Source organism: Oncorhynchus keta, chromosome 1 (assembly GCF_023373465.1).
Source record: "Oncorhynchus keta strain PuntledgeMale-10-30-2019 chromosome 1, Oket_V2, whole genome shotgun sequence".
NCBI lineage: Eukaryota > Metazoa > Chordata > Actinopteri > Salmoniformes > Salmonidae > Oncorhynchus > Oncorhynchus keta.
The window spans coordinates 71,601,418-71,625,372 of record NC_068421.1 but is presented as its reverse complement, the minus strand read 5'-3'; the positions used below and the strand labels follow the sequence as shown (position 1 = coordinate 71,625,372).

The 23,955-nt window shown below is 43.3% G+C and overlaps 1 protein-coding gene across 3 annotated transcripts in view; it reads left to right on the top strand.

Moving 5' to 3' along the window:
- Window positions 1–23,955, top strand: part of LOC118392541 (mast/stem cell growth factor receptor Kit-like) — a 46,286-nt gene that overhangs the window by 8,349 nt on the left and 13,982 nt on the right. Inside the window, exons 2-13 of one of the 3 annotated variants that reach the window (XM_035784602.2) lie at window positions 2,722–2,976; window positions 3,907–4,191; window positions 4,325–4,464; window positions 4,852–5,020; window positions 5,226–5,412; window positions 11,452–11,567; window positions 11,863–11,977; window positions 13,739–13,923; window positions 18,436–18,542; window positions 18,820–18,946; window positions 19,498–19,602; window positions 22,467–22,577. In XM_035784602.2, coding sequence (XP_035640495.1) covers window positions 2,722–2,976; window positions 3,907–4,191; window positions 4,325–4,464; window positions 4,852–5,020; window positions 5,226–5,412; window positions 11,452–11,567; window positions 11,863–11,977; window positions 13,739–13,923; window positions 18,436–18,542; window positions 18,820–18,946; window positions 19,498–19,602; window positions 22,467–22,577 — 1,902 coding nt within the window. Of the gene's footprint in view, window positions 1–2,721; window positions 2,977–3,906; window positions 4,192–4,324; window positions 4,465–4,824; window positions 5,021–5,225; window positions 5,413–11,451; window positions 11,568–11,862; window positions 11,978–13,738; window positions 13,924–18,435; window positions 18,543–18,819; window positions 18,947–19,497; window positions 19,603–22,466; window positions 22,578–23,955 lie in introns of all 3 variants that reach the window. The other 2 variants (XM_035784594.2, XM_035784610.2) reach the window with 2 other exon arrangements.

The window sequence follows — 23,955 nt, the reverse complement described above, 5'->3', positions numbered from 1 at the left end:
TATGGGGTTGAGATCTGGAGACTGGCTAGGCCACTCTAGGACCTTGAAATGCTTCTTACGAAGCCACTCCTTCGTTGCCCGGGCGGTGTGTTTGGGATCATTGTCATGCTGAAAGACACAGCCATGTTTCATCTTCAATGCCCTTGCTGATGGAAGGAGGTTTTCACTCAAAATCTCACGATACATGGCCCCATTCATTCTTTCCTTTACACAGATCAGTCGTCCTGGTCCCTTTGCAGAAAAACAGCCCCAAAGCATGATGTTTCCACCCCCATGCTTCACAGTAGGTTGTCACGCCCTGGTCGAAGTATTTTGTGTTTATCTTTATGTATTGGGTCAGGCCAGGGTGTGGCATGGGGTTTTTGTATTGTGGTGTGTTTTGTCTTGGGGTTTTGGTGTGTATATATTGGGATTGTAGCTAGTGGGGTGATCTAGCAAAGTCTATGGCTGTCTGGAGAGGTTCTCAATCAGAGGCAGGTGTTTATCGTTGTCTCTGATTGGGAACCATATTTAGGCAGCCATATTCTTTGAGTTTGTCGTGGGTGATTGTCCTTGTTCCTGTCTGTTAGTTTTCACTAGTATAGGCTGTTTCGGTTTTCATTACGTTCTTTGTTTTGTAGTGTTTGTATTTTAGATTTGTGTTATGTTTTTTTTGTTCATTAAACATGGATTGCAATCTACACGCTGCGTTTTGGTCCGACTCTCCTTCACCACACCTAGAAAACCGTTACATAGGTATGGTGTTATTTGGATGCAACTCAGCATTCTTTGTCCTCCAAACACGACGAGTTGAGTTTTTACCAAAAAGTTATAGTTTTGGTTTCATCTGACCATATGACATTCTCCCAATCTTCTTCTGGATCATCCAAATGCTCTCTAGCAAACTTCAGATGGGCCTGGACATGTACTGGCTGAAGCAGGGGGGACACGTCTGGCACTGCAGGATTTGAGTCCCTGGCGGCGTAGTGTGTTACTGATGGTAGGCTTTGTTACTTTGGTCCAAGCTCTCTGCAGGTCATTCACTAGTTCCCCCCGTGTGGTTCTGGGATTTTTGACCACACGGAGTGAGATCTTGCGTGGAGCCCCAGATCGAGGGAGATTATCAGTGGTCTTGAATGTCTTCCATTTCCTAATAATTGCTCCCACAGTTGATTTCTTCAAACCAAGCTGCTTACCTATTGCAGATTCAGTCTTCCCAGCCTGGTGCAGGTCTACAATTTTGTTTCTGGTGTCCTTTGACAGCTCTTTGGTCTTGGCCATAGTGGAGTTTGGAGTGTGACTGTTTGAGGTTGTGGACAGGTGTCTTTTATACTGATAACAAGTTTAATCAGGTGCCATTAATACAGGTAATGAGTGGAGGACAGAGGAGCCTCTTAAAGAAGAAGTTACAGGTCTGTGAGAGCCAGAAATCTTGCTTGTTTGTAGGTGACCAAAAACTTATTTTCCACCATCATTTGCAAATAAATTAAAGATCATTAGGATTTAGGATCATTAAAGATCCTACAATGTGATTTAAAAAAAAAAAAAATTCTCATTTTGTCTGTCATAGTTGAAGTGTACCTATGATGTAAACTACAGGCCTCATCTTTTTAAGTGGGAGAACTTGTACAATTGGTGGCTGACTAAATACTTTTTTGCCCCACTGTACCATACGAAACATAACAAACAATGCAATATGGGGTGTTTCAGATTTACGAACAGAATAATACAAAGTGCTCTGAGTCCAGGTTGTTCTGCATGGTGGGCTTTGGCTGGTTGGTGGTCTGTTAAAGAGAGCAGTGCACAGTACGTTGTACCTGGCGAGTCTTTGTCCTGGACGCAATGCCCAGGTAGGCCAGTTCTGCCTACATCTCACCTGTGCAGGGGTTGTCTGCTCTGTAGTTTCTTTTGTGTTGCCTGTGGGTGATTTATTTTTCACTCTTCTAAACCATCCTCTGCCAAATTCTATTTAGGCTATACTCAATTTGTTCTAGTTGACTATTTCATACCGTAACATTTCTGTCGGGTTGAGAGCCGAAGGGCACATAGGGAATGGGATGGGAGATTACTTGTTTGTCGTTCAAGATAAAATCAATATGACACTCCTCCCGTGCTAATATTGCTGCAGGTAGATTTCAAGTTGTGCCAAGAATTGGTACATGGTGCATTGTTTTACATCTTTGCCAAAGCAATTAACTCACCTGTCATTTTTCAGTCATAAAATGATATCAATATGTTGCTAGGAGTGCTATGATAATGATTTGTATCGATATCGAAGTGCATGCAAAAAAGGCTCTGTGGATCTTGTCTACCAGTTCCTCAGTGTTGACATACATTTCTAGCAGAGGAGGCTGGTAGGAGGCGCTATAGGAGGATGGGCTCATTGTAATGGCTGGAATGGAATAAATTAAATGAATGTTGTTTCCGTATCTTTGATGTGTTTGATACCGTTCTATTTATTCCCTTCCAGCCATTACAATGAGCCTATACTCCTATGTCTCCTCCCACCAGCCTCCTCTGATTAATAGCTGACTATTACTGTTGAAGTACCTGCAGTGCACTCTTTGCAGTTCATGATAGGCACTTGTACTTACTTATTTTACTCCATTCTGTTAAACGTGTGTTATATGGCGCTGAGTGAGGACTGTGGCTTTTATGATTACGTTTTAAGTGACTATGTGCATGATATCAAGAGCCTGTTTGATCAATACTGTAATGACCCTCCCAACCATGTTACTACAGGTAGCGCCAGACCCACCATCACCCCCAGAGGCCTCCACCTGGTCATTCCACTCAACATCCCCTTCAGCCTGCTTTGCCAGGGTGACCAGGTGGTGCAGTGGCAGCGGGAGGATCGCCCCAAACTGAGGGGCGAGGAGCGGACTAATGGGGCGTCCGTCCTGAAAATCCCCAGAGCTCAGCCTGGCCACATGGGCCGATACATCTGTCTGGAAGAGAAAACCGGAGAGCAGAGCTCTATCTACGTCTACGTCACAGGTGTGTTTCTTTCTGAGTCAACATTCATAGCCCTGTTTGCCTGTGTGGGCATGTATGTGAGAGTTTTTATGTGTATAAGGCAATGGTTCTCATCCTGTTCCTGGGGACCCAACGGGGTGCACATTTTGTTTTTGCCCCTTAACACCACACACCTGACTCAAGTCATCAAACCCTGATGACGAGTTGATGGTTTGAATCAGGTTTGTAGTGTTAGGGCAAAACAAGAACGTGCACCCCTTTGTGTCCCCAGACCACTGGTACAAGGGTGTGAGAGTGTGCATACAAGAAAGGTAAGCCTCAGAGAGGCTTGTGAACATTTATTTGAGGCAGAACACGTGATCAAATATTTTTTTAGAGGGGCACTGTGTGTGGGTGTGTTTGTGCATGAAGGTGTTTACTGGATTGATAGGTATTTGGATCCGTCTTTGGATCGTATCATGTCCATATGGCAGTGCATCTGGGCTCCTGAGTGGCGCAGCGGTCTAAGGCACTGCGTCTCAGTGCAAGATGCCTCAGTGCAAGAGGCATCACTACAGTCCCTGATTTGTAATCAAGGCTGTATCACATCCAGCCATGATTGGGAGTCCCATAGGGCGGCCCACAATTGGCCCAGTGTCTTCCGGGTTTTCCCGTGGTAGGCCGTCATTGTAAATAAGAATTTGTTCTTAACTAACTTGCCTAGTTAAGTAAAGGTTATATTTAAAAAAAATAACTGCTTATATCTTGGAAAGTGCCTACAGTGTATGTGTGTCACTAATTGATTGATCCAGATCAAACTGGATCTGTCCCCATGTTTGAATAACATAATTAGCACTCTCCTAATCTCTTCTCTCAGTACTATACATACAGCACATGTACTCTGGACATCGTTCCATATACCTGAGGCTGTTTTCATACCACACTGTTGATTTTAAAGTCTTTTTTTGGCAGATCCTGATAATGTCTTCAGAAAGACCATTGTGTTCAGTATCCTGACTCGTGCGGGAGACAGTGCCTCCATCCCCTGCCTAGCAACCGACCCGAGAGTGGTCAACCTGCGCCTGGAGCCATGCCATGGCGGCGCCCTCCCTAATGGTCTCCACTATGCTGCCAGCCTGGAGCGGGGCATGGTTATCTATGACACTAAGAAGGCCTTTGAGGGCTGTTACATCTGCACTGGCAGACTGAGCGGTGCCCTCGTTAAATCACACAGCTATGATCTGACTGTGCGACCAGGTAAAATAGCATTAACTGTGCGTGCATCTGTGCATGTAGGCACTAACACAATCACTCCTGTGTTTGTGTTCTGGGATGTGAAGTACTGTATCCGTGACATAGTTTATTTGATATTCTCACATGTTTTACTCAGTCCCAGATGTGCCCCCTGTGATTGAGTTGCGTGGGCCGAAGAGGGTGGTCCTGACGCGGGGCCAGAATCTCACCCTGACCTGCAGCACCACCAACGTCAATGGAGACATCAAGCTGAAGTGGGCCGCTCCGCCGGGCACGGTGAGAACCCTTTTCCCTCTCTCTGAGGGGTTGGCCAGGGAGGCTGGAGGGATACCTGTAGGACAGCTCTCCAATAGACTGATTGGAAAATAGATTTTTATTGAAATGGAGCTAAAGTTAAATGTATTTTTTATACTTGCTAGAGAGTCCAAAATGCTCCAAGTCTGAAAAATCAGTATCTTGAGAAATTAGTGTGATATTCAGTTGGCTGTGTGTGTGTTTATTGAGTCTCAGGGTCCTGAGGTGTGTGCATGTATGTGCGTGAGGTCAGCCCTCCTGTCCCCCTGCCCGGGGAGGGAAGGAATGCAGCCCAGACCAGACAGGGTTAATCTCTATAGATCTCTGGGTGTTGATTGACAGGATGCCGTGTGGGCTTCGTATCCACAGCAACCGGCAGTGGAGAATGGCTCACGCATCCTGACTGAGCCCATCACACACGTCCGCAGCGCTACACTCCAAGTCAACTCTGTCGGGACACAGGATTCTGGGAGATATCGATGTGAGGGTCAGAATGAGAAGGGGATCAGCTCTGAGTCAATCTGGCTGGACGTCTATGGTGAGTATATGACATTGCAGTGCACTTCTGATCTATAATGAAATTCTCCATTTGAATGGGATGTATTTCCTTAACGTGAAACTATCGCAACACTCATTTGAAAACACAAGTGGAAATGGACTGGTTTTGTTAAGAAGAGTCAAAGGTATTTTCATGTGGGTGACTGTCAATGTGTCTTACCTGTGGGTTGTTGTATGTCTTCCAGATAGAGGTTTCATCAACCTGGCTCCGTCAGATAACAGTTCTGTGCGTGTGCGTGCTGGGGAGAGTCTGTCCCTGCATGTGGACATGGAGGCCTATCCCAAACCGCACACCTTCTCCTGGAGCTTCTCAGGCCAGCAGCTGAGGAACACCTCTGATCATGTCATCACCAAACAGAACCACCGACACAGGTACACACACACACACGCAAACAAACACATACACTCATCCACCAGGGTTTCCGTTAGGATAATTTGGCGCCGGACAAGTGACCGGTAAGATTTAATTTATCAGACATTAAAGAAATGGACCTGTCATCCATATGCGTTGGGTGCGTAACCCATTAGGCCATCCACCCACGCAGCCAGTGCCATCAATAAATTACAGATATTGGCCTCCCGAGACAACTGAGACCATCATCTGACAAGAATCTCCAGGGGACAATGACACAATCCCCCAAGAATGTTCAGGGGACCCTTCACACAACGTCCCAAGAATGTCCTGGGGATGTCCGCAGGACCAACCGGTAACTAGACAATGCCTCCAGGGGACCATGACTCAACATCCCAATAATGTCCTAAAAACATCCCCGGGAATATCCCTGGGACCAACCGGGAACTAGAAAAAACCTTCAGGGGACCATGACTCAACGTTCTAAAAACCTCACCGGAACAAACCTGAGAACGTTTCATTGGGACCATCACGTAACATCCTAAGGACGAGTAAAATGTATGTTCTAAAAAGTTCCTGACATGGTCCTCAATGACATCCTGGGAACTTCAAGGAAACTAAACAAAGGTCCCCCAAAGAACGTTCCATTGGGACTATTACACGATTTCATGAGGACTAGTAAGATGAAAGTCCTGTGAATGTCCTAAAAAGGTCCTGACATGGTCCTCAATGACGTCATGTGAACTTACAGGGAACTAGACGAAGGTCCCCCAGAGAACATTCCCTTGGTACCATCAATTGAAGTTCTTAGAACCTTCCCAGAACATTAGTGGGATAACATAGTAGGAATGTTGCAGAATGTCATCTGGACGTCCCCTGTTTGCTGGGTAGGTCTATTGATGTAATAATATAAAGGAAGAGAGGTTTAGGCCTAGCCCCAGAGAGATAGAGATATGCCTGTGGCATGCTACAACACTGACATTAATTAATTTATACTTGTCTGATAGGTTTCTGTGTCTGTTATATAGATATAAGCGTACAGAAAGAGGCTAATTCGTAAATATTTTTTAAAGATGAGCATCCTCTTTTTATATTATAGGAGTCATTCTGGTAGCCCTAAAACATTTTCCCTCACCTCATTCAGCTGTCAGTCATTTGGAGCACCAGTGCGCACTGCCTTCATATCATAGACCTGCAGTATATGGTGTCTCTGAGGGGTCTTTCGCCTGGTTTACGAACTACCTCTCTCAAAGAGTACAGTGTATAAATTCAGAAAATCTGCTGTCTCAGCCAATGCTTGTCACCAAGGGAGTACCCCAAGGCTCAATCCTAGGCCCCACGCTCTTCTCAATTTACATCAACAGCATAGCTCAGGCAGTAGGAAGCTCTCTCATCCATTTATATGTAGATGATACAGTCCTATACTCAGGTGGCGGCTCCCCGGATTTTGTGCTAAATGCTCTACAACAAAGCTTTCTTAGTGTCCAACAAGCTTTCTCTGCCCTTAACCTTGTTCTGAACACCTCCAAAACAAAGGTTGTGGTTTGGTAAGAAGAATGCCGCTCTGCCCACCGGTGTGATTACTACGTCTGAGGGTTTAGAGCTTGAGGTAGTCAACTTCATACAAGTACTAGGGAATATGGCTAGATGGTACACTGTCCTTCTCTCAGCACATATCAAAGCTGCAGGCTAAGGTTAAATCTAGACATGGTTTCCTCTATCGTAATCGCTCCTCTGTCACCACAGCTGTCAAACTAACCCTGATTCAGATGACCACCTTACCCATGCTAGATTACGGAGACGTAATTTATAGATCGGCAGGTAAAGGTGCTCTCGAGTGGCTAGATATTCTTTACCATTCGGTCATCAGATTTGCCACTGATACTCCTTATAGGACACACTGCACCCTATACTCCTCTGTAAACTGGTCATCTCTGTATACCCGTCGCAAGACGCACTGGTTGATGCTTATTTATAAAACCCTCTTAGGCCTCACTCCCCCCTCACTCCCCCCTATCTGAGATATCTACTGCAGCCCTCATCCTCCACATACAACACCCGTTCTGCCAGTCACACTCTGTTTAATTCCCCAAAGCACACACATCCATGGGTCGCTCCTTTTTTCAGTTCGCTGCAGCTAGCGACTGGAACGAGCTGCTAAAAACACTCGAACTGGACAGTTTTATCTCAATCTCTTCATTCAAAGACTCAATCATGGACACTTACTGACAGTTGTGACTGCTTTGTGTGATGTCTCTACCTTGCCCTTTATGCTGTTGTCTGTGCCCAGTAATGTGTGTACCATGTTTTGTGCTGCTACCATGTTGTGTTGCTACCATGTTGTTATGTTGTGTTGTTACCATGCTGTGTTGTCATGTGTTGCTGCCTTGCTATGTTGTTGTCTTAGGTCTCTCTTTATGTAGTGTTATGTTGTCTCTCGTCTCAATGTGTGTTTTGTTCTATATTTATATTTGATTTATTTTTTATTTTTAATCCCAGCACCCGTCCCCGCAGGAGGCCTTTTTGCCTTTTGGTAGGACGTCATTGTAAATAAGAATTTGTTATTAACTGACTTGCCTAGTTAAATAAACGTTTAAATAAAACATTCTATAAAAATAATAGGCTATTAGCCACACCACACCAAATCTTCACAAACGTTTCTACATTTTATTAGGGTAATGTCAAAAGCAAGTCAAGCCACTGTTTTTTTGGGAAAATATAAACAGGATAAATTATATTGCGGTAAACACAACATTACAGTTGGAACTTATTTTGGCCAAAGAAACTGGCTCAACAAAATTAGTGCATACCATACCCAACAAATGACAGCAATAGGTTAATGATATTTATTTTACAACATGCCTACTTATAACCCATCTTAAACAAAATACGGAGCACATAATTAAAAAGACAGATCGAACTTAATTTAGCCAATGAAAATGTCTCAAAAGAATGAAACAAAACACATTTAGCATATTTTAAATAACTGGTTTGGGTTAATAAATAGGCCTACAATAATAACAATGATCTTTTAAAAATAACAATAATGATAACAAATTATTATAAATAGAAAAATATAAATGTATGAAAAATGTCTTCCTACCTGAAGAGTGTGTTGCACAGTAGCCTACATTTGGCCGCGCCAACATTCTTCTCATCTTTGTTCACTACAACATTAAAACTTTTCCATACGGAGGACTTTGCCCTTGTAGCAGGGCTCCAGATGAACATTTTTCCCTGGTGGCACCAACCCATGATTTGGTTTTACCCCCCAAAAATGGTGCCATCACACAATAATAAAAAAAATAGGCCTATCATCTTATAAAGTCATTCACAGTGTAATAGACTACTGAGATGGTATTTTTATTTTTTTATTTTACCTTTTATTTAACTAGGCAAGTCAGTTGAGAACAAATTCTTATTTTCAATGACGGTCTAGGAACAGTGGATTAACTGTCTGTTCAGGGGCAGAACGACAGATTTGTACCTTGTCAGCTCGGGGATTTGAACTTATTGAAGAAATAAGTTGTGTAATTATCTTGTGATGTTGGGATTCAAAATATTTGAATGTGCAACCTAATCCAGTGATATGTCATGCATTGTGGGTAGACAATGATGCAATTGTTGTTATATTTTACTTTTCAAATAGAGCTCCAGAATTTTCAGATTTTTGTTGCTTGCATCCTTTTGTGCTCTAATATCATAGGCTAATTTATTTGGGGCTAATTCACCACCCGAGTAAGTGGAAAATCAAAACACATTAGCGATATCACTAACTCTAAAGATAATACCCACTCATAGTAGCCATGTATTAATTTAACAGTACATTTAATGTCCAAAAAATGTATCCAATGAGGCCTATGCACTTCCAATGGCCAATGCACATTTCGCTAGCTCCATATCTGTAAAAATAGTTGCTATTGAGCTTATAATTGAAGAGTTGAGAACGAGAAAGTATACCTACAGAAAGCAGAGAACATCTTCTCTCCATCCAGGAAAGGAGAGAGATAGAATGGCTCGCTGGACACAGAAACAGGCCCCAGCGAAACAGCTACAGGGGCAGGCAGGCACACACTTTCATGACAGGCATCATGAGGATAATGAACTTTACTGTTTGACCTAATCATGTTTTTAACCTCCTAAAAAATATGTTTTTAGTGAGGTGAATTCATGTGCAGCCCGCACCGACGCAACCAGTCCATTTTTTACTTTTGTCACTAAAGCACCTTATACCACCCACCACTGCGACTTGTATGCTCTAGTCGGCTGGCCCTCACTACATATTCGTCGCCAGACCCACTGGCTCCAGGTCATTTACAAGTCCATGCTAGGTAAAGCTCCGCCTTATCTCAGTTCACTGGTCACGATGGCAACACCCATCCGTAGCACGCGCTCCAGCAGGTGTATCTCACTGATCATCCCTAAAGCCAACACCTCATTTGGCCGCCTTTCGTTCCAGTACTCTGCTGCCTGTGACTGGAACGAATTGCAAAAATCGCTGAAGTTGGAGACTTTTATCTCCTCACCAACTTCAAACATCAGCTATCCGAGCAGCTAACCGATCGCTGCAGCTGTACATAGTCTATAGGTAAATAGCTCACCCTTTTTCACCTACCTCATTCCCATACTGTTTTTATACTGTTTTTATTTATTTACTTTTCTGCTCTTTTGCACACCAATATCTCTACCTGTACATGCCCATCTGATCATTTATCACTCCAGTGTTAATCTGCAAAATTGTATTATTCGCCTACCTCCTCATGCCTTTTGCACACATTGTATATAGACTGCCCATTTTTTTCTACTGTGTTATTGACTTGCTAATTGTTTACTCCATGTGTAACTCTGTTGTCTGTTCACACTGCTATGCTTTATCTTGGCCAGGTCGCAGTTGCAAATGAGAACTTGTTCTCAACTAGCCTACCTGGTTAAATAAAGGTGAAATAAAAAAATAAAATAAAAAACTTGCACAACCTAGTCAAAGGGTCGCAAAATGCAACTAAATAGTCAGTCTGGAGCCCTGCCTTGAATACTTTTCATTATAGGTGTACTCTCAATGAAAAAGGCCTCCATCTTCGCAATCAACATTAGGCTAGGCCAAGGTTCATCTTTCTTTCCCTCCTCAGCAGCAGGGCAACCCCGGAGAATTGGATGGAATAAAAATAAAAAAAATCTGCCAAAATCCGGCAATTACTGGCTAATGGAAACCCTGACACACACACACACACACACACACACACACACACACACACACACACACACACACACACACACACACACACACACACACACACACACACACACACACACACACACACACACACACACACACACACACACACACACACACACACACACACACACACACACATACAATTCAGTCCCATTGAAAATCCTATTTTCCCTAACCTATACCCTAAACCTTAGCACCTAACCTAATTCTAACACTAATTCTAACCTTAGCACTAAACCCCTTTAGAAATAGCATTCGACATTGTAGGGACCAACAAAATGTCCCCAGTTGGTCAAATTTTCTTTAGTTTACTATCATCGTGGTGACTTCGGGTCCCAACAAGTATAGATAAACACACACAAACACACACACACACACACAACAAAAACAAGTATAGTTAAACACGTCCACACACAAATACAAAACAACACACTCTCCTTGCCCTGGGCCTACCACATGATGAATATGTTCATTACACCCTCTCACTGAAATGTAACACCTTTGGTTTCTAACTGGCCCTGGGTCATTGAGAGATGATTACACTTTTATGCAACAGCCAGCCTTTCCCTGGCCCTGCTTTACCACACTCCAGAGCTGCCTGAGAAATTCAGTAAAAATGCATTAGTGCTTCTGGGCTTTTTGTGTGTGCTGTAATATTGTGCAGTTCAACTGTGGGGAAATAACCGTCTTTCTGGTGGTAAAGAATCATTGGGCAGTTGCTGAACCAAGCCTGGTACTGTGTTAATCATGAGGTGGTTTACTTAAATAAATCAGCTGCAATAACACCAGTTGTTTTTTAAATTTTTGTGGTTGATTTAATCACCAGGTACAACAGTGAGCTCAGGCTGGTGCGTTTGAAAATGTCAGAGAGTGGGGTCTACACCTTTTATGCCTCCAATGGTGATGCAACAATCAATCAGTCATTTACCGTCTACGTTATCAGTAAGTCATGACATTATATTATCTTAAAGTGCCCTGGAGCCACACATACATTATATTGGGAAATGTGCAGTCTGAGACTTCACTTCTGCATACTGTTAATATGATGCAATTGATCATTAACATGATATGGCATTTATGACCAGATTTTCACAGACCATTTGGCGTATGTGTTAAAGCCCAACACCTCTTTCGCCCCCTCCCCCAACCATCAAAACTGCAGTAATCCAGAGCATCACGGTTGATTTATATGCTATATATACCCATCTGGCATCAACACTAACATGTTTGTGCTCAGGTAAACCAGAGATTGTATCTCATGATGGCCCAGTTGATGGACAGGTGCGATGTGTAGCTGAGGGATACCCTGCCCCACAGATCACCTGGTACTACTGTGAACAGCCTTATATGAGGTGAGATCACTGGGGTAACACACACACATACTCCCAATGACATGCTATGATTGGTCTGTGTTGATAGATCGAGGGGATTTAGAAATTCAACTGTAATGACTTAAAGGGATATTTCAGGATTTTAGCTATGAAGCCCGTTATCTACTTCCTCCGACGCTGCTCTTCATAATATTTCTATATATCTTAATTCCATTATTTTACTTTGTAGATTTGTGTGTATTGTTAGATAATACTGCACTGTTGGAGCTAGGAACACAACAATTTTGTTACACAATAATATCTGTTAAATATGTGACCATTAAAATTTGATTTGATTTGAGAAGACCTTAGTGAGAGGGTTTCAAAATGGTCTATTTGTCTTGACCTTCCCAGAGAATAAGCAGAAGTGGGAATGGACAGGTGTTATTTGTTGGTGGACTGAACTGATCAAGGTTTGGAGAGGTGATTTGTGATTGGTTTGTTGGCTTGGAATGAGATGAATGTTATGATTTGGGGATTGGACAGTGTGTTCTCAGAAGTTATTTATAATGATGATGGCAACACCAATCCCAGGAAACACTGGCAATGAGTCAGAGGCAATTGGGTAATCATTATCCAATCACTTTCAATTAGGATCAATTCAACTTAGAGCTGTCCAACACAAACAAACATGCTTATAGTTACCCTTGCCATGTGTATTTTATTTTTTTGTATACTTAAGGTACTAGGTGATGGTATGAAATGTCTTTAGAATGCCTCAATGTTTAAAATCAGCCTTTATTGGCCTACACATCCAACTTTATTGGTACACACAAATAAATAGTCTCACACTCTCTATATATAAACTCCCAGTCATTTATACCCAGTAAACTGTGAGTTTATATATTTTTATAGAGTGTGCGGCTCTCTTTTATTTCTTTTTTGATGGCTTGCAGTTTATTTGCCGTTAGTCAGCAGCTCCACACTAAATAATGTTCTCTGAATGTGCTCCAGCTCATGTTATTTATTAGACTATTAGCACACACATACCGCACACACATACTGTACACACGTACACTGAAGAAGCTCTGAGATGTTCTTTAAGTGTGACTTGGCCTGTCAGTATGTGGAAAACATCTGCTGTTCTTGGTACGGTGCTGTGAAATGTGGAGCCTTGCTTGGGGCACTCTCTACTTCTTCCAATCATTGTGCTCTACTTCAAACAACAGACTAATCCCCAGCCTTTTCCCGTTCAACATTATAGCTGTCATCATAATGTAACTTGATGATATTGGATAACACATGTTTTCACTCTGTGGACTTTGTGTACCTCTAAGGTGATGTTGTTTTAGCTGATGTGGAGGATCGTATGAGTTCCTTTAGTTTGCGCTGGAAGACTGGCATGGTTGGGGATGGATTGATTTAGCCTGGGACAGTGATGTTTTATCTGGGAACATTGATTTAAGACCAATGTATGCGTCATGCCCCAGTGCTGGCCAAAGACTCTCTGTACCTGGCTGTTGTTTTGAAGGGCACTTATGGTGAACATAATTGGGGAAAGAGGGGATGGTTAAATTACCTGCATTTCAATCCAAATTTCCTCACTTTTAAATGTCCATGATCTAATGTGAACCCTTAGTCTCCCGTTTGTATACTCAGTACATAACAGTACATTCATCTGTTTTACAATAACAACTGCTGTGTTTAGTGCCACATGAAACAATGGACTCAAAGCTACTGAAAACAACATCCAAATTCAGTCACACTAGTTTGGTAGACAGTTTGTCCCGTTGTCCCCCTCAGGTGCTCCCACCAGATGAACGCCACTCAGGAGGAGCAGGACATTGTCACAGTGACGTTGTTGAGTCCTTCCTTTGGGAAGACGGAGGTGGAGAGCAGGCTGAACATTACCACAGGAAGATTCCACACGCTGGAGTGTGTGGCCACCGTGGAGGGAGAGCAGGACTTCACACTGTTCTCTATCAGTGGTGAGTTGTGGTGACACATATACATACACACACACACACACACACACACACACACACACACACACACACACACACACACACACACACACACACACACACACACACACACACACACACACACACACACACACACACACACACACACACACACACATACAGTTACTGGGAAGGTGCTGTCTGTACCTCTGTGATAGGATTGAAGCTCATCATCCTGCTATGTGTGTGCGTGACTGTGTGTGTCAGCAATTATTCCTGGATAAACACTTTCAAAACACATGCACGCACAACCGGTAAAAATGTGTTGTTTTTAAGATGTGAATTTTGCATAGCCTTGCCTTGTCTCACTTTGAGCAGAGCACTTTGCAGACTCCATGAGAAAAACACAGACACCTCACTCTCCGGAATCTACCGACTCAGACAACTTATCTCTCTGGACCCATTCCCAGGAACTTAGCATTCAGTATTTTTCATATTGGACCAGATATACATTCATAAACCGATGTCTTCCTTACTAGCCAATAGCTGTGACTATTTGTGTACCTCACAACTGTTGGCCTAAAGAGGACTCAGGTGATCTACTCTACATAAGCCTGCCATAAGGTTCCTAGAGTACTAAAGTAACCCCCCTTCTCACTCACTCACTCACTCACACACTGTGAATGTAATGTTTTTAAAATTGTATAAACTGCCTTAATTTTTCTGGACCCCAGAAATAGTAGCTGCTGCTTTGGCAGCTGCTAATGTGGATCCATAATAAATACAAATACACAAGCAGTATACACAAGAGTCAGGAGTTATTGGCGGGGGGCTTGGGGGTGTTTATGTGGTCCTGGTGTCAGCTAGCCTGTCCGTGTGTTTTTAAATTGATGTGTTTGGTATTAATCCCTAGGATATCCCTACCGTGGGATTATAATTAAGTACAGTGTCAACAAACCTAGAGAGGACACAGTGACTGGAAGGTGTCTGTGTTTGGTTGTACCCCTACAGACTGGCAATCCCATTCAGGCCTCTCTCATTATATATATTTTACAGACTGTACTTCATATGAAATATTCATGAATGGATGTTGTTAATGCAGTACTATATTACATGAACTACATTACTTTCCATCTGTAATTTGTACAGGTCACCAAGAACATTTAGGTCAGGCAGCTCATTCCTTCTCCCATTATGTCTAACCCGAGGTGCAGAGTTACAGCCGTTTCTCTTTATGTGGATCAAGGTTGTTTAAGTTATACGCATCATCAACACTCACACAAACCATTTCTCAATTTGGTTCATCTGAATGTTTATGAATAACTTGGATTTTGACATAGATCTTACCCATTGATAGAGGTTCAAGATTAAACACTCATATAGGCCTGGAGTCTCTTATGTAAACATAGGCAGAGCGACATACCACTAACGTCTGTGATTTGTGATAATGTATCATCACTTACTGGCATAAATGGTCATCAGTGGTAGGGTATAGAGTACTTTTGGACCACAAATCCAGCTATCTAGAACATCCTGTTTATATACTGTGGGATGCGCTAGTGGAGTATGACGGCAGATGAAGCAAGAGTGAGAAGAGAGTTGTCTTGGCGTGGGTATGAAGATAAGATTGGTATGGTGTAGAGGAGGAGGGGTAGCTGCCTGGACACAGTGGGCATGTGGGTGGGCATTATGGACGAGGTGTGTGTGTGTAGCCGTGCTCCTGAGTGGCGCAGAGGTCTAAGGCACTGCATCTCAGTGCAAGAGGCGTCCCTACAGTCCATGGTTCAAATCCAGCCGGTATCACATCCGGCTGTGATTGGGAGTCCCATACGGCGACGCACAATTGGCCCACTGTTGTCCAGGTTTGGCCGGGGTAAGCCGTCATTGTAAGTTTTTTTTTTTTACTGACTTGCCTAGTTAAATACAGGTTAAATAAATAAGAAGCCAGGCAGGCTCCTCTCTGCAGAGTAGGGCAGACCTGGAGGAGCATGTACCCAGGCTTTAGTGCTCCTTTCTGCAGAGCATGACAGACCTGGGGGAGCATGTGCCCAGGCTTTAGTGCTCCTCTCTGCAGAGCATGACAGACCTGGGGGAGCATGTGCCCAGGCTTTAGTGCTCCTCTCTGCAGAGCAGGACAGACCTGGGGGAGCATGTGCCCAGGCTTTAGTGCTCCTTTCTGCAGAGCATGACAGACCTGGGGGAGCATGTGCCCAGGCTTTAGTGCTCCTCTCTGCAGAGCATGACAGACCTGGGGGAGCATGTGCCCAGGCTTTAGTGCTCCTCTCTGCAGAGCGGGACAGACCTGGGGGAGCATGTGCCCAGGCTTTAGCGCTCCTCTCTGCAGAGCATGACAGACCTGGGGGAGCATGTGCCCAGGCTTTAGCGCTCCTCTCTGCAGAGCATGACAGACCTGGGGGAGCATGTGCCCAGGCTTTAGTGCTCCTCTCTGCAGAGCATGACAGACCTGGGGGAGCATGTGCCCAGGCTTTAGTGCTCCTCTCTGCAGAGCAGGACAGACCTGGAGGAGCATGTGCCCAGGCTTTAGCACTCCTCTCTGCAGAGCAGGACAGACCTGGGGGAGCATGTGGCCAGGCTTTAGCGCTCCTCTCTGCAGAGCAGGACAGACCTGGGGGAGCATGTGCCCAGGCTTTAGTGCTCCTCTCTGCAGAGCAGGACAGACGCGTGGAGACGTGCAGGGAAGTCTGGTGCACAGTGGGAGTCCTGGCCGAGTGTTTAGACGCTGTGGGATTTTTGGACGCAGCCCCAGGGAGTTGTAGGGGAATAAAATTGGGATGGAGGGAGAGCTTTCAAAGCCACTAACAGGTTTACAGAGGATTAGTTCCTGCATACTCTGCATTCTCAGATGATTTGAAATGGAGAGAAAGCCTCTTATGGCTAAAGAGCTTATTACACCCCAGTGTACAGAGCTAGCAAAACAATAACACATCACAAACCGCTACACAAAGGAACAGAAGACTCATTATACAGATATACATAACAACAACAACAGCAGCACCACCATATCATGCTGCACAGCATTACTGCATGCTGCACAACTAGAATGGGAATTAAGGAATTGGGTATTAAATAGTATACAAAAGACAGAAAACACAGTTTTATTCAAGTAATATGATCACCTTTGAGTGATCACTGAAATGACAACAAATTAGCACATATGATACTGCACAGTGCTAAAGGCTAATATGGTGCCTAACATTAAAACTGATTTCTGTCTATCAGTGTTCCTCACTGATATCGTTCTCTTTTATCTCTGTCTGTTATATACAGTGGGGCAAAAAACTATTTAGTCAGCCACCAATTGTGCAAGTTCTCCCACTTAAAAAGATGAGAGGCCTGTCATTTTCATCATGGGTACTCTTCAACTATGACAGACTAGAAAATCATATTGTAGGATTTTTTAATGAATTTATTTGCAAATTATGGTGGAAAATAAGTATTTGGTCACCTACAAACAAGCCAGATTTCTGGCTCTCACAGACCTGTAACTTCTTCTTTAAGAGGCTCCTCTGTCCTCCACTCATTACCTGTATAAATGGCACCTGTTTGAACATGTTATCAGTATAAAAGACACCTGCCCACAACCTCAAACAGCCACACTCCAAACTCCAATATGGCCAAGACCAAAGAGCTGTCAAAGGACACCAGAAACAAAATTGTAGACCTGCACCAGGCTGGAAATACTGAATCTGCAATAGGTAAGCAGCTTGGTTTGAAGAAATCAACTGTGGGAGCAATTATTAGGAAATGGAAGACATACAAGACCACTGATAATCTCCCTCGATCTGGGACTCCACGCAGGATCTCACCCCGTGAGGTCAAAATGATAACAAGAACGGTGAGCAAAAATCCAAGAAACACACGGGGGGACCTAGTGAATGACCTGCAGAGAGCTGGGACCAAAGTAACAAAGCCTACCATCAGTAACACACTAGAAGATGAAACGTGGCTGGGTCTTTCAGCATGACAATGATCCCAAACACACCGCCCGGGCAACGAAGGAGTGGCTTTATAAGAAGCATTTCAAGGTCCTGGAGTGGCCTAGCCAGTCTCCAAATCTCAACACCATAGAAAATCTTTGGAGGGAGTTGAAAGTCCATGTTGCCCATCAACAGCCCCAAATCATCACTGCTCTAGAGGAGATCTGCATGGAGGAATGGGCCAAAATTCCAGCAACAGTCTGTGAAAACCTTGTGAAGACTTACAGAAAACGTTTGACCTCTGTCATTGCCAAGAAAGGGTATATAACAAAGTATTGAAACTTTTGTTATTGACCAAATACTTATTTTCCACCATAATTTGCAAATCAATTCCTTAAAAATCCTACAATGTGATTTTCTGGATTTTTTAAGTTTACCTAGTTGAAGTGTACCTATGATGAAAATTACAGGCCTCTCTCATTTTTTTAAGTGGGAGAATTTGCACAATTGGTGGCTGACTAAATACTTTTTTGCCCCACTATCCATCTCCAACGTTACACTGATACTGTATGTCTCTCTCTGGTGTGTGTCCCTGCAGAGAGAACAGTTCCCCATGAGCTCTTCACACCTCTGCTGATTGGCATAGTGTCAGCCTCTGCCCTCCTCATCCTCATCCTCATAGTGCTCTTCTACAAGTACCTGCAGGTAACTACCCAAACTCACTACCTCTACTCAGGTAACTACCCAAACTTACCTCTTCTCATACATCACAGACACTTCTACAAATGGTTACACACCTGTATAAACTTTGAAAATTACACACAGTAAGTCATAGGCAAAGATAAGTTACAGTAGCTCACCTTTAAAAATATATTTGCATTAACTCAGAGGTCAATAAACTCTATGCTGAAGTACCACGATTGATGTGAGTTTAATGGTGTCCTCTGTACTTATCCAAATTATAACTCTGCTGGCCTCACAGAAACCCAAATACCAGATCCAGTGGAAAGTCATTGAAGGTATCCACGGAAACAACTATGTGTATATTGACCCTACCCAGCTCCCATACGATCACGAGTGGGAGTTCCCCCGGGACAAACTGCGTTTCGGTGAGTTCCTTTGCTATCATCACACTCAGAAAAAGCACTGGTAATCACCAAGCAGGGAGGATGCCCCAGACATCTTACAGTACTGTATGTATCATCTCTAATCCAGAACTGTATGATATATCATTTGTTTTAATATTATCTAGGTCTATTTTATGTGTTTCAATCGATAGCAGCAGGTGTTGAAATGAAGTGTATTTTGTTTTGCTATTTGGAGCCAGGCAATGTATCTTTGTTGTGACATCATACCTTATCCCCAGGGCCTGTCTCAAAATTATGAATTTACACCCTATTTGCTCACCAGTTGGTCACACTTTTACAATAGCCCTGAGCATACACTAACTGCATGATGTATTTAATGTAGCTGCTTTCTTTAATAAAGAACACCAACCCCTCCCTCTAAGCAAACGCTCTGTTGACATTTTGGAGGTTTTTTTTCTCTCATCCAAACCATCCCAAACAGGATCCTGCATGTCCTGGTAACAGGTGGCGGAGACAGGATGTGGGAGAGGAACAGGATGGAGTAACATTGGTCTGTCTGTGTTTCCATGCAGGGAAAACTCTGGGCTCCGGAGCCTTCGGGAAGGTAGTGGAGGCTACTGCTTATGGAATGTCCAAAGCTGATACAGTGATGACAGTGGCGGTCAAAATGCTCAAACGTAAGACATCACAAATTATGATAAAAATGCTGATATAGCAATGAAAAGAGACACATTTTGGCGATAGATGTGTGTATTTTAAGGTGTCTGACTGATCAGACCTGGTCAGGTCACACTGTCAGAGAGAACCCCTGCCCCTAACTATGGGTGCTAAACACCCGGATATTTAACTAAATGTATTTGACTAGCTATTGACCGTGTGTGTGTGTTTGCATTGATGTACACTATACAGTGCATTCGGGAAAAGATTCAAACCCCGTGACTTTTTCCACATTTTGTTACGTTACAGCCTTATTCTAAAATGTATTCAATTGTTTTTTTCCCTCATCAATCTATACACAATACCTCATAATGACAAAGCAAAAACTGTTTTTTTATAAATGTTTGCAAATTTCTTAAATAAAAATGTAAATACCTTATTTACATAAGTATTCAGACCCTTTGCTCAGGTGCATCCTGTTTCCATTAATCATCCTTGAGATGTTTCTACAACTTAATTGGAGTCCATCTGTGGTAAATCCAATTGCTTAGAAAGGCACACACCTGTCTATATAAGGTCCCACAATTGACAGTGCATGTCAGAGAAGAAACCAAGCCTTGAAGTCGAAGGAATTGTCCATAGCGCTCCGAGGCACAGACCTGGGGAAGCACAACACTAAGAACACATTGGCCTCCATCATTCTTAAGTGGAAGAAGTTATGAACCACCAAGACTCTTCCGAGAGTTGGCCGCCTGGCCAAACTGAGCAATCAGGTGAGAAGGGCCTTGGTCAGGGAGATGACCAAGAACCCGATGGTCACTCTGACAGACCTCCAGAGTTCCTCTGTGGAGATGGGAGAACCTTCCAGAAGGTCAACCATCTCTGCAGCACTCTACCAATCAGGTCTTTATGATAGAGTGGCCAGATAGAAGCCACTCCTCAGTAAAAGGTACATGACAGCCCACTTGGAGTTTGCCAAAAGGCACCAACTGACTTTCGGACCATGAGGAACAAGATTCTCTGGTCTGATTTAAAACAATTTTGAACTCATTGGCCTGAATGCCAAGCATCACGTCTGGAGGAAACCTTGCACCATCTGTACGGTGAAGCATGGTGGGGGCAACATCAGGCTTTTGGGATGTTTTTCAGCGGCAGAGACCAGGATACTATTCAGCATCGAGGGAAAGATGAATAGAGCAAAGTACAGAGAGATCCTTAAAAACCTGCTCCAGAGCACTCAGCAACTCAGACTGGGGCGAAGGTTCACCTTCCAACAGGACAACGACCCTAAGCGCACAGCCAAGACAACACAGGAGTGGCTTTGGGACAAGTCTCTGAATGTCCTTGAGTGGCCCAACAAGAGTCCAGACTTGAACAAGATTGAACATCTCTGGAGAGACCTGAAAATAGCTGTGCAGTGACGCTCCCCATCCAACCTGACAGAGCTTGAGAGGATCTGCAGAGAATAATGGGATAAACCCCCCAAATACAGGTGTGCCAAGCTTGTAACGTTATACTTAAGAAGACTCAAGGCTGTTATCACTGCCAAAGGTGCTTCAACAAAGTACTGAGTAAAAGGGTCTGAATACTTATGTCAATGTGATATGTAAGTTTTTCTTTTTAATCAATTAGCCTAAATGTTCATTGCCATTTTTGGCTATTGTGTGTAAATTGATGATGGATTTCTTTTTTTTAAATAATGTTTAGAATAAGGCAGTAACATAGCAAAATGTGGAAAAGTCAAGGGGTCTGAATAATTTCTGAATCCACCGTATATACAAAAGTATGTGGACCCCCCTTCAAATGAATAGATTCAGCTATTTCAGCCAGATACGGTTCAGACAAGTGTAAAAAATTGAGCACACAGCCATACAATCTCCATAGACAAACAGTGGCAGTAGAATAACCTTACGGAAGAGCTCAGTGACTTTCAACGTGGCATGATCATTAGTTGCCACCTTTCCAACAAGTAAGTTGGAAGCAACGTCAGCACAAAAACTGTTTGTTGGAAGCTTCATGAAATGGGTTTCCTTGGCCCGAGCAGACGCACACAAGCCTAAGGTCATCATGCACAATGCCAAACATCGGATGGGGTGGTGTTGAGCTCGCCGCGACTGGACTCTGGAGCAGTGGAAACTCGTTCTCTGGAGTGGGGAATCATGCTTCACCATCTGGCAGTCCGACAAACGAATCTGTGTTTGGCAGATGCCCGTAGAACGCTACCTGCTGAATGTATAGTGCCAACTGTAAAGTTTGGTGGAAGATGACTATTTTTCGTGGTTCAGGCTAGGCTCCTTAGTTCCGGTAAAGGGAAATCTTAACGCTACAACATACAATGACATTTCAGACGATTCTGTGCTTCCAACTTTGTGGCAACAGTTTGGGGAAGGCCGTTTCCTGTTTCAGCATGACAATGCCCCCGTACACAAAGCAAGGTCCATACAGAAATGGTTTATTGAGATCATGTGGAAGAACTCGACTGGCCTGCGAAGAGCCCTGACCTCAACCCCATCGAACACCTTTGGGATGAATTGGAACACTGACTGAGAGCCAGGTATCATCGCCCAACATCAGTACCCAACCTCATTCAATGCTCTTGTGGCTGAATGGAAGCAAGCCCCCGTTGCTATGTTCCAACATCTAGTGGAATGCCTTCCCAGAAGAGTCAAGGCTGTTATTCAGCAAAGGGGGGACCAACTCCATATTAATGTCCATGATTTTGGAATGAGATGTTCAACGAGCAGGTGTCCACATTCTTTTGGTCATGTAGTTTATGTATGCTTGTGACAATAAACCAGCCAGAGGCCATACTTCCTGTGGTGTTTTCTTTGATGATGACTTTGAAGCACTTTTAAATGATCATGTTCTGGTGGTGTTTCCACAGCCAGTGCCCATGCCACTGAGAAGGAGGCTCTGATGTCAGAACTGAAAGTTCTCAGTTACCTGGGAAACCACATGAACATTGTCAACCTGCTGGGAGCCTGTACTGTTGGAGGTAAGGAGCAGCATGTCTAGAGGACTGTAGGGCTTATTCTCATTCTAATCTATTCTACTATCAATCTGGGAACTACAGTTGGCAGGGGTTTTTAAGATACAGTAATAATTGGAACAATCCTCCCTTTTTATCACCAAGGATTGTATGACTTGTTGGCGAAATATCAGCCTTTCCAGAGTTTTCCCTGTGAGTTAACACTATCAACGTTTCTCTTTACTGTAGCAATTGTGTTGAATCCACTCAATATTAGCCACTTTCAATGCAACATACCGAAACAAAACAAACTATGCAAAATAATTTGTTGTCGGCACAATGCATCGGAGTATGATTCTTTTGCACATGACTCAGCCCATACGCAGCCAATACTCTACACAGACCGTTTCATCATTACCAATCAGAGCTGCAGTAGGCCTATATGCAAATAGACCATTGCCAAATATGGATCTGTGCCATTTACTTTGAACTGGACTGAGTTTACAGCTGTCTTAGTGAGTAGATGCACTTGTTTTGAGATCATGTGAAGAGCTGGATGTAGCCACATGTGCACATTTTGTTCATATGCTTTGCTAGTTAGTGGGTTATTAGCCCAGTTATAGATCATTTGTAGTCAACAGTAGGGGAGCGATTGCTTCCTACAAAACATGTACATTTCTAGACATCTTAGAAAATATGAAGAGGTAAAGAGCTGTTTTTGTTTTAAAGGGGTAGTTTTGTATTTTGAGACAGGCTTGAATAATATAAGTAGCCAATTGGCAGATGGTAGCATAATTTGTCTGATTCTCTGTAATAATGGTATGGGAATAATAATAATAATTTTATTTTGTAAAGTGGTTTCTTGCATCAAACAACAAAACTACATTTTCAGTCACCTCCTTGTCTGAAGGACAAGTGGATAAAAAGGTTGATTTCAAGCCTTGCATGTTTTGTTTTTCTCTCATGGAATGTAGGCCTACATTGAACACCACACATTGGCTGCTACTGAAGGCTGAATGATAGAACAGCTATTTCCATGTTAAAATATTATGGGATGCATTTTCTCCATAGTTTTCTATGGTAGGCCACTGGAAGGCCTGGTATGCCAACATTAGGATCAAATAGCCACAGTAGCCTACTTGGCTACAGTTAAACTAACTTAGAGCAGGTACAGCCTCAGTGTTCAATGTAAACACGTGCTGGAAGTTGCACAGAATTTCCACAACCTTCAAGTTTGCGCTCAGCAGATCAGAAATCTGCTCAGAGCTCCAAAACAATTTGAGGGAACATTGCTTGTTGGGCGTAAGTATTGTTTACTATTCGTTGTATTAATGTTTATGATATAGGAGTGGTGCTCTTGCAACTTGTAGGAGTGGTGCTCCTGAAACTTGCTATACTTGCTTTG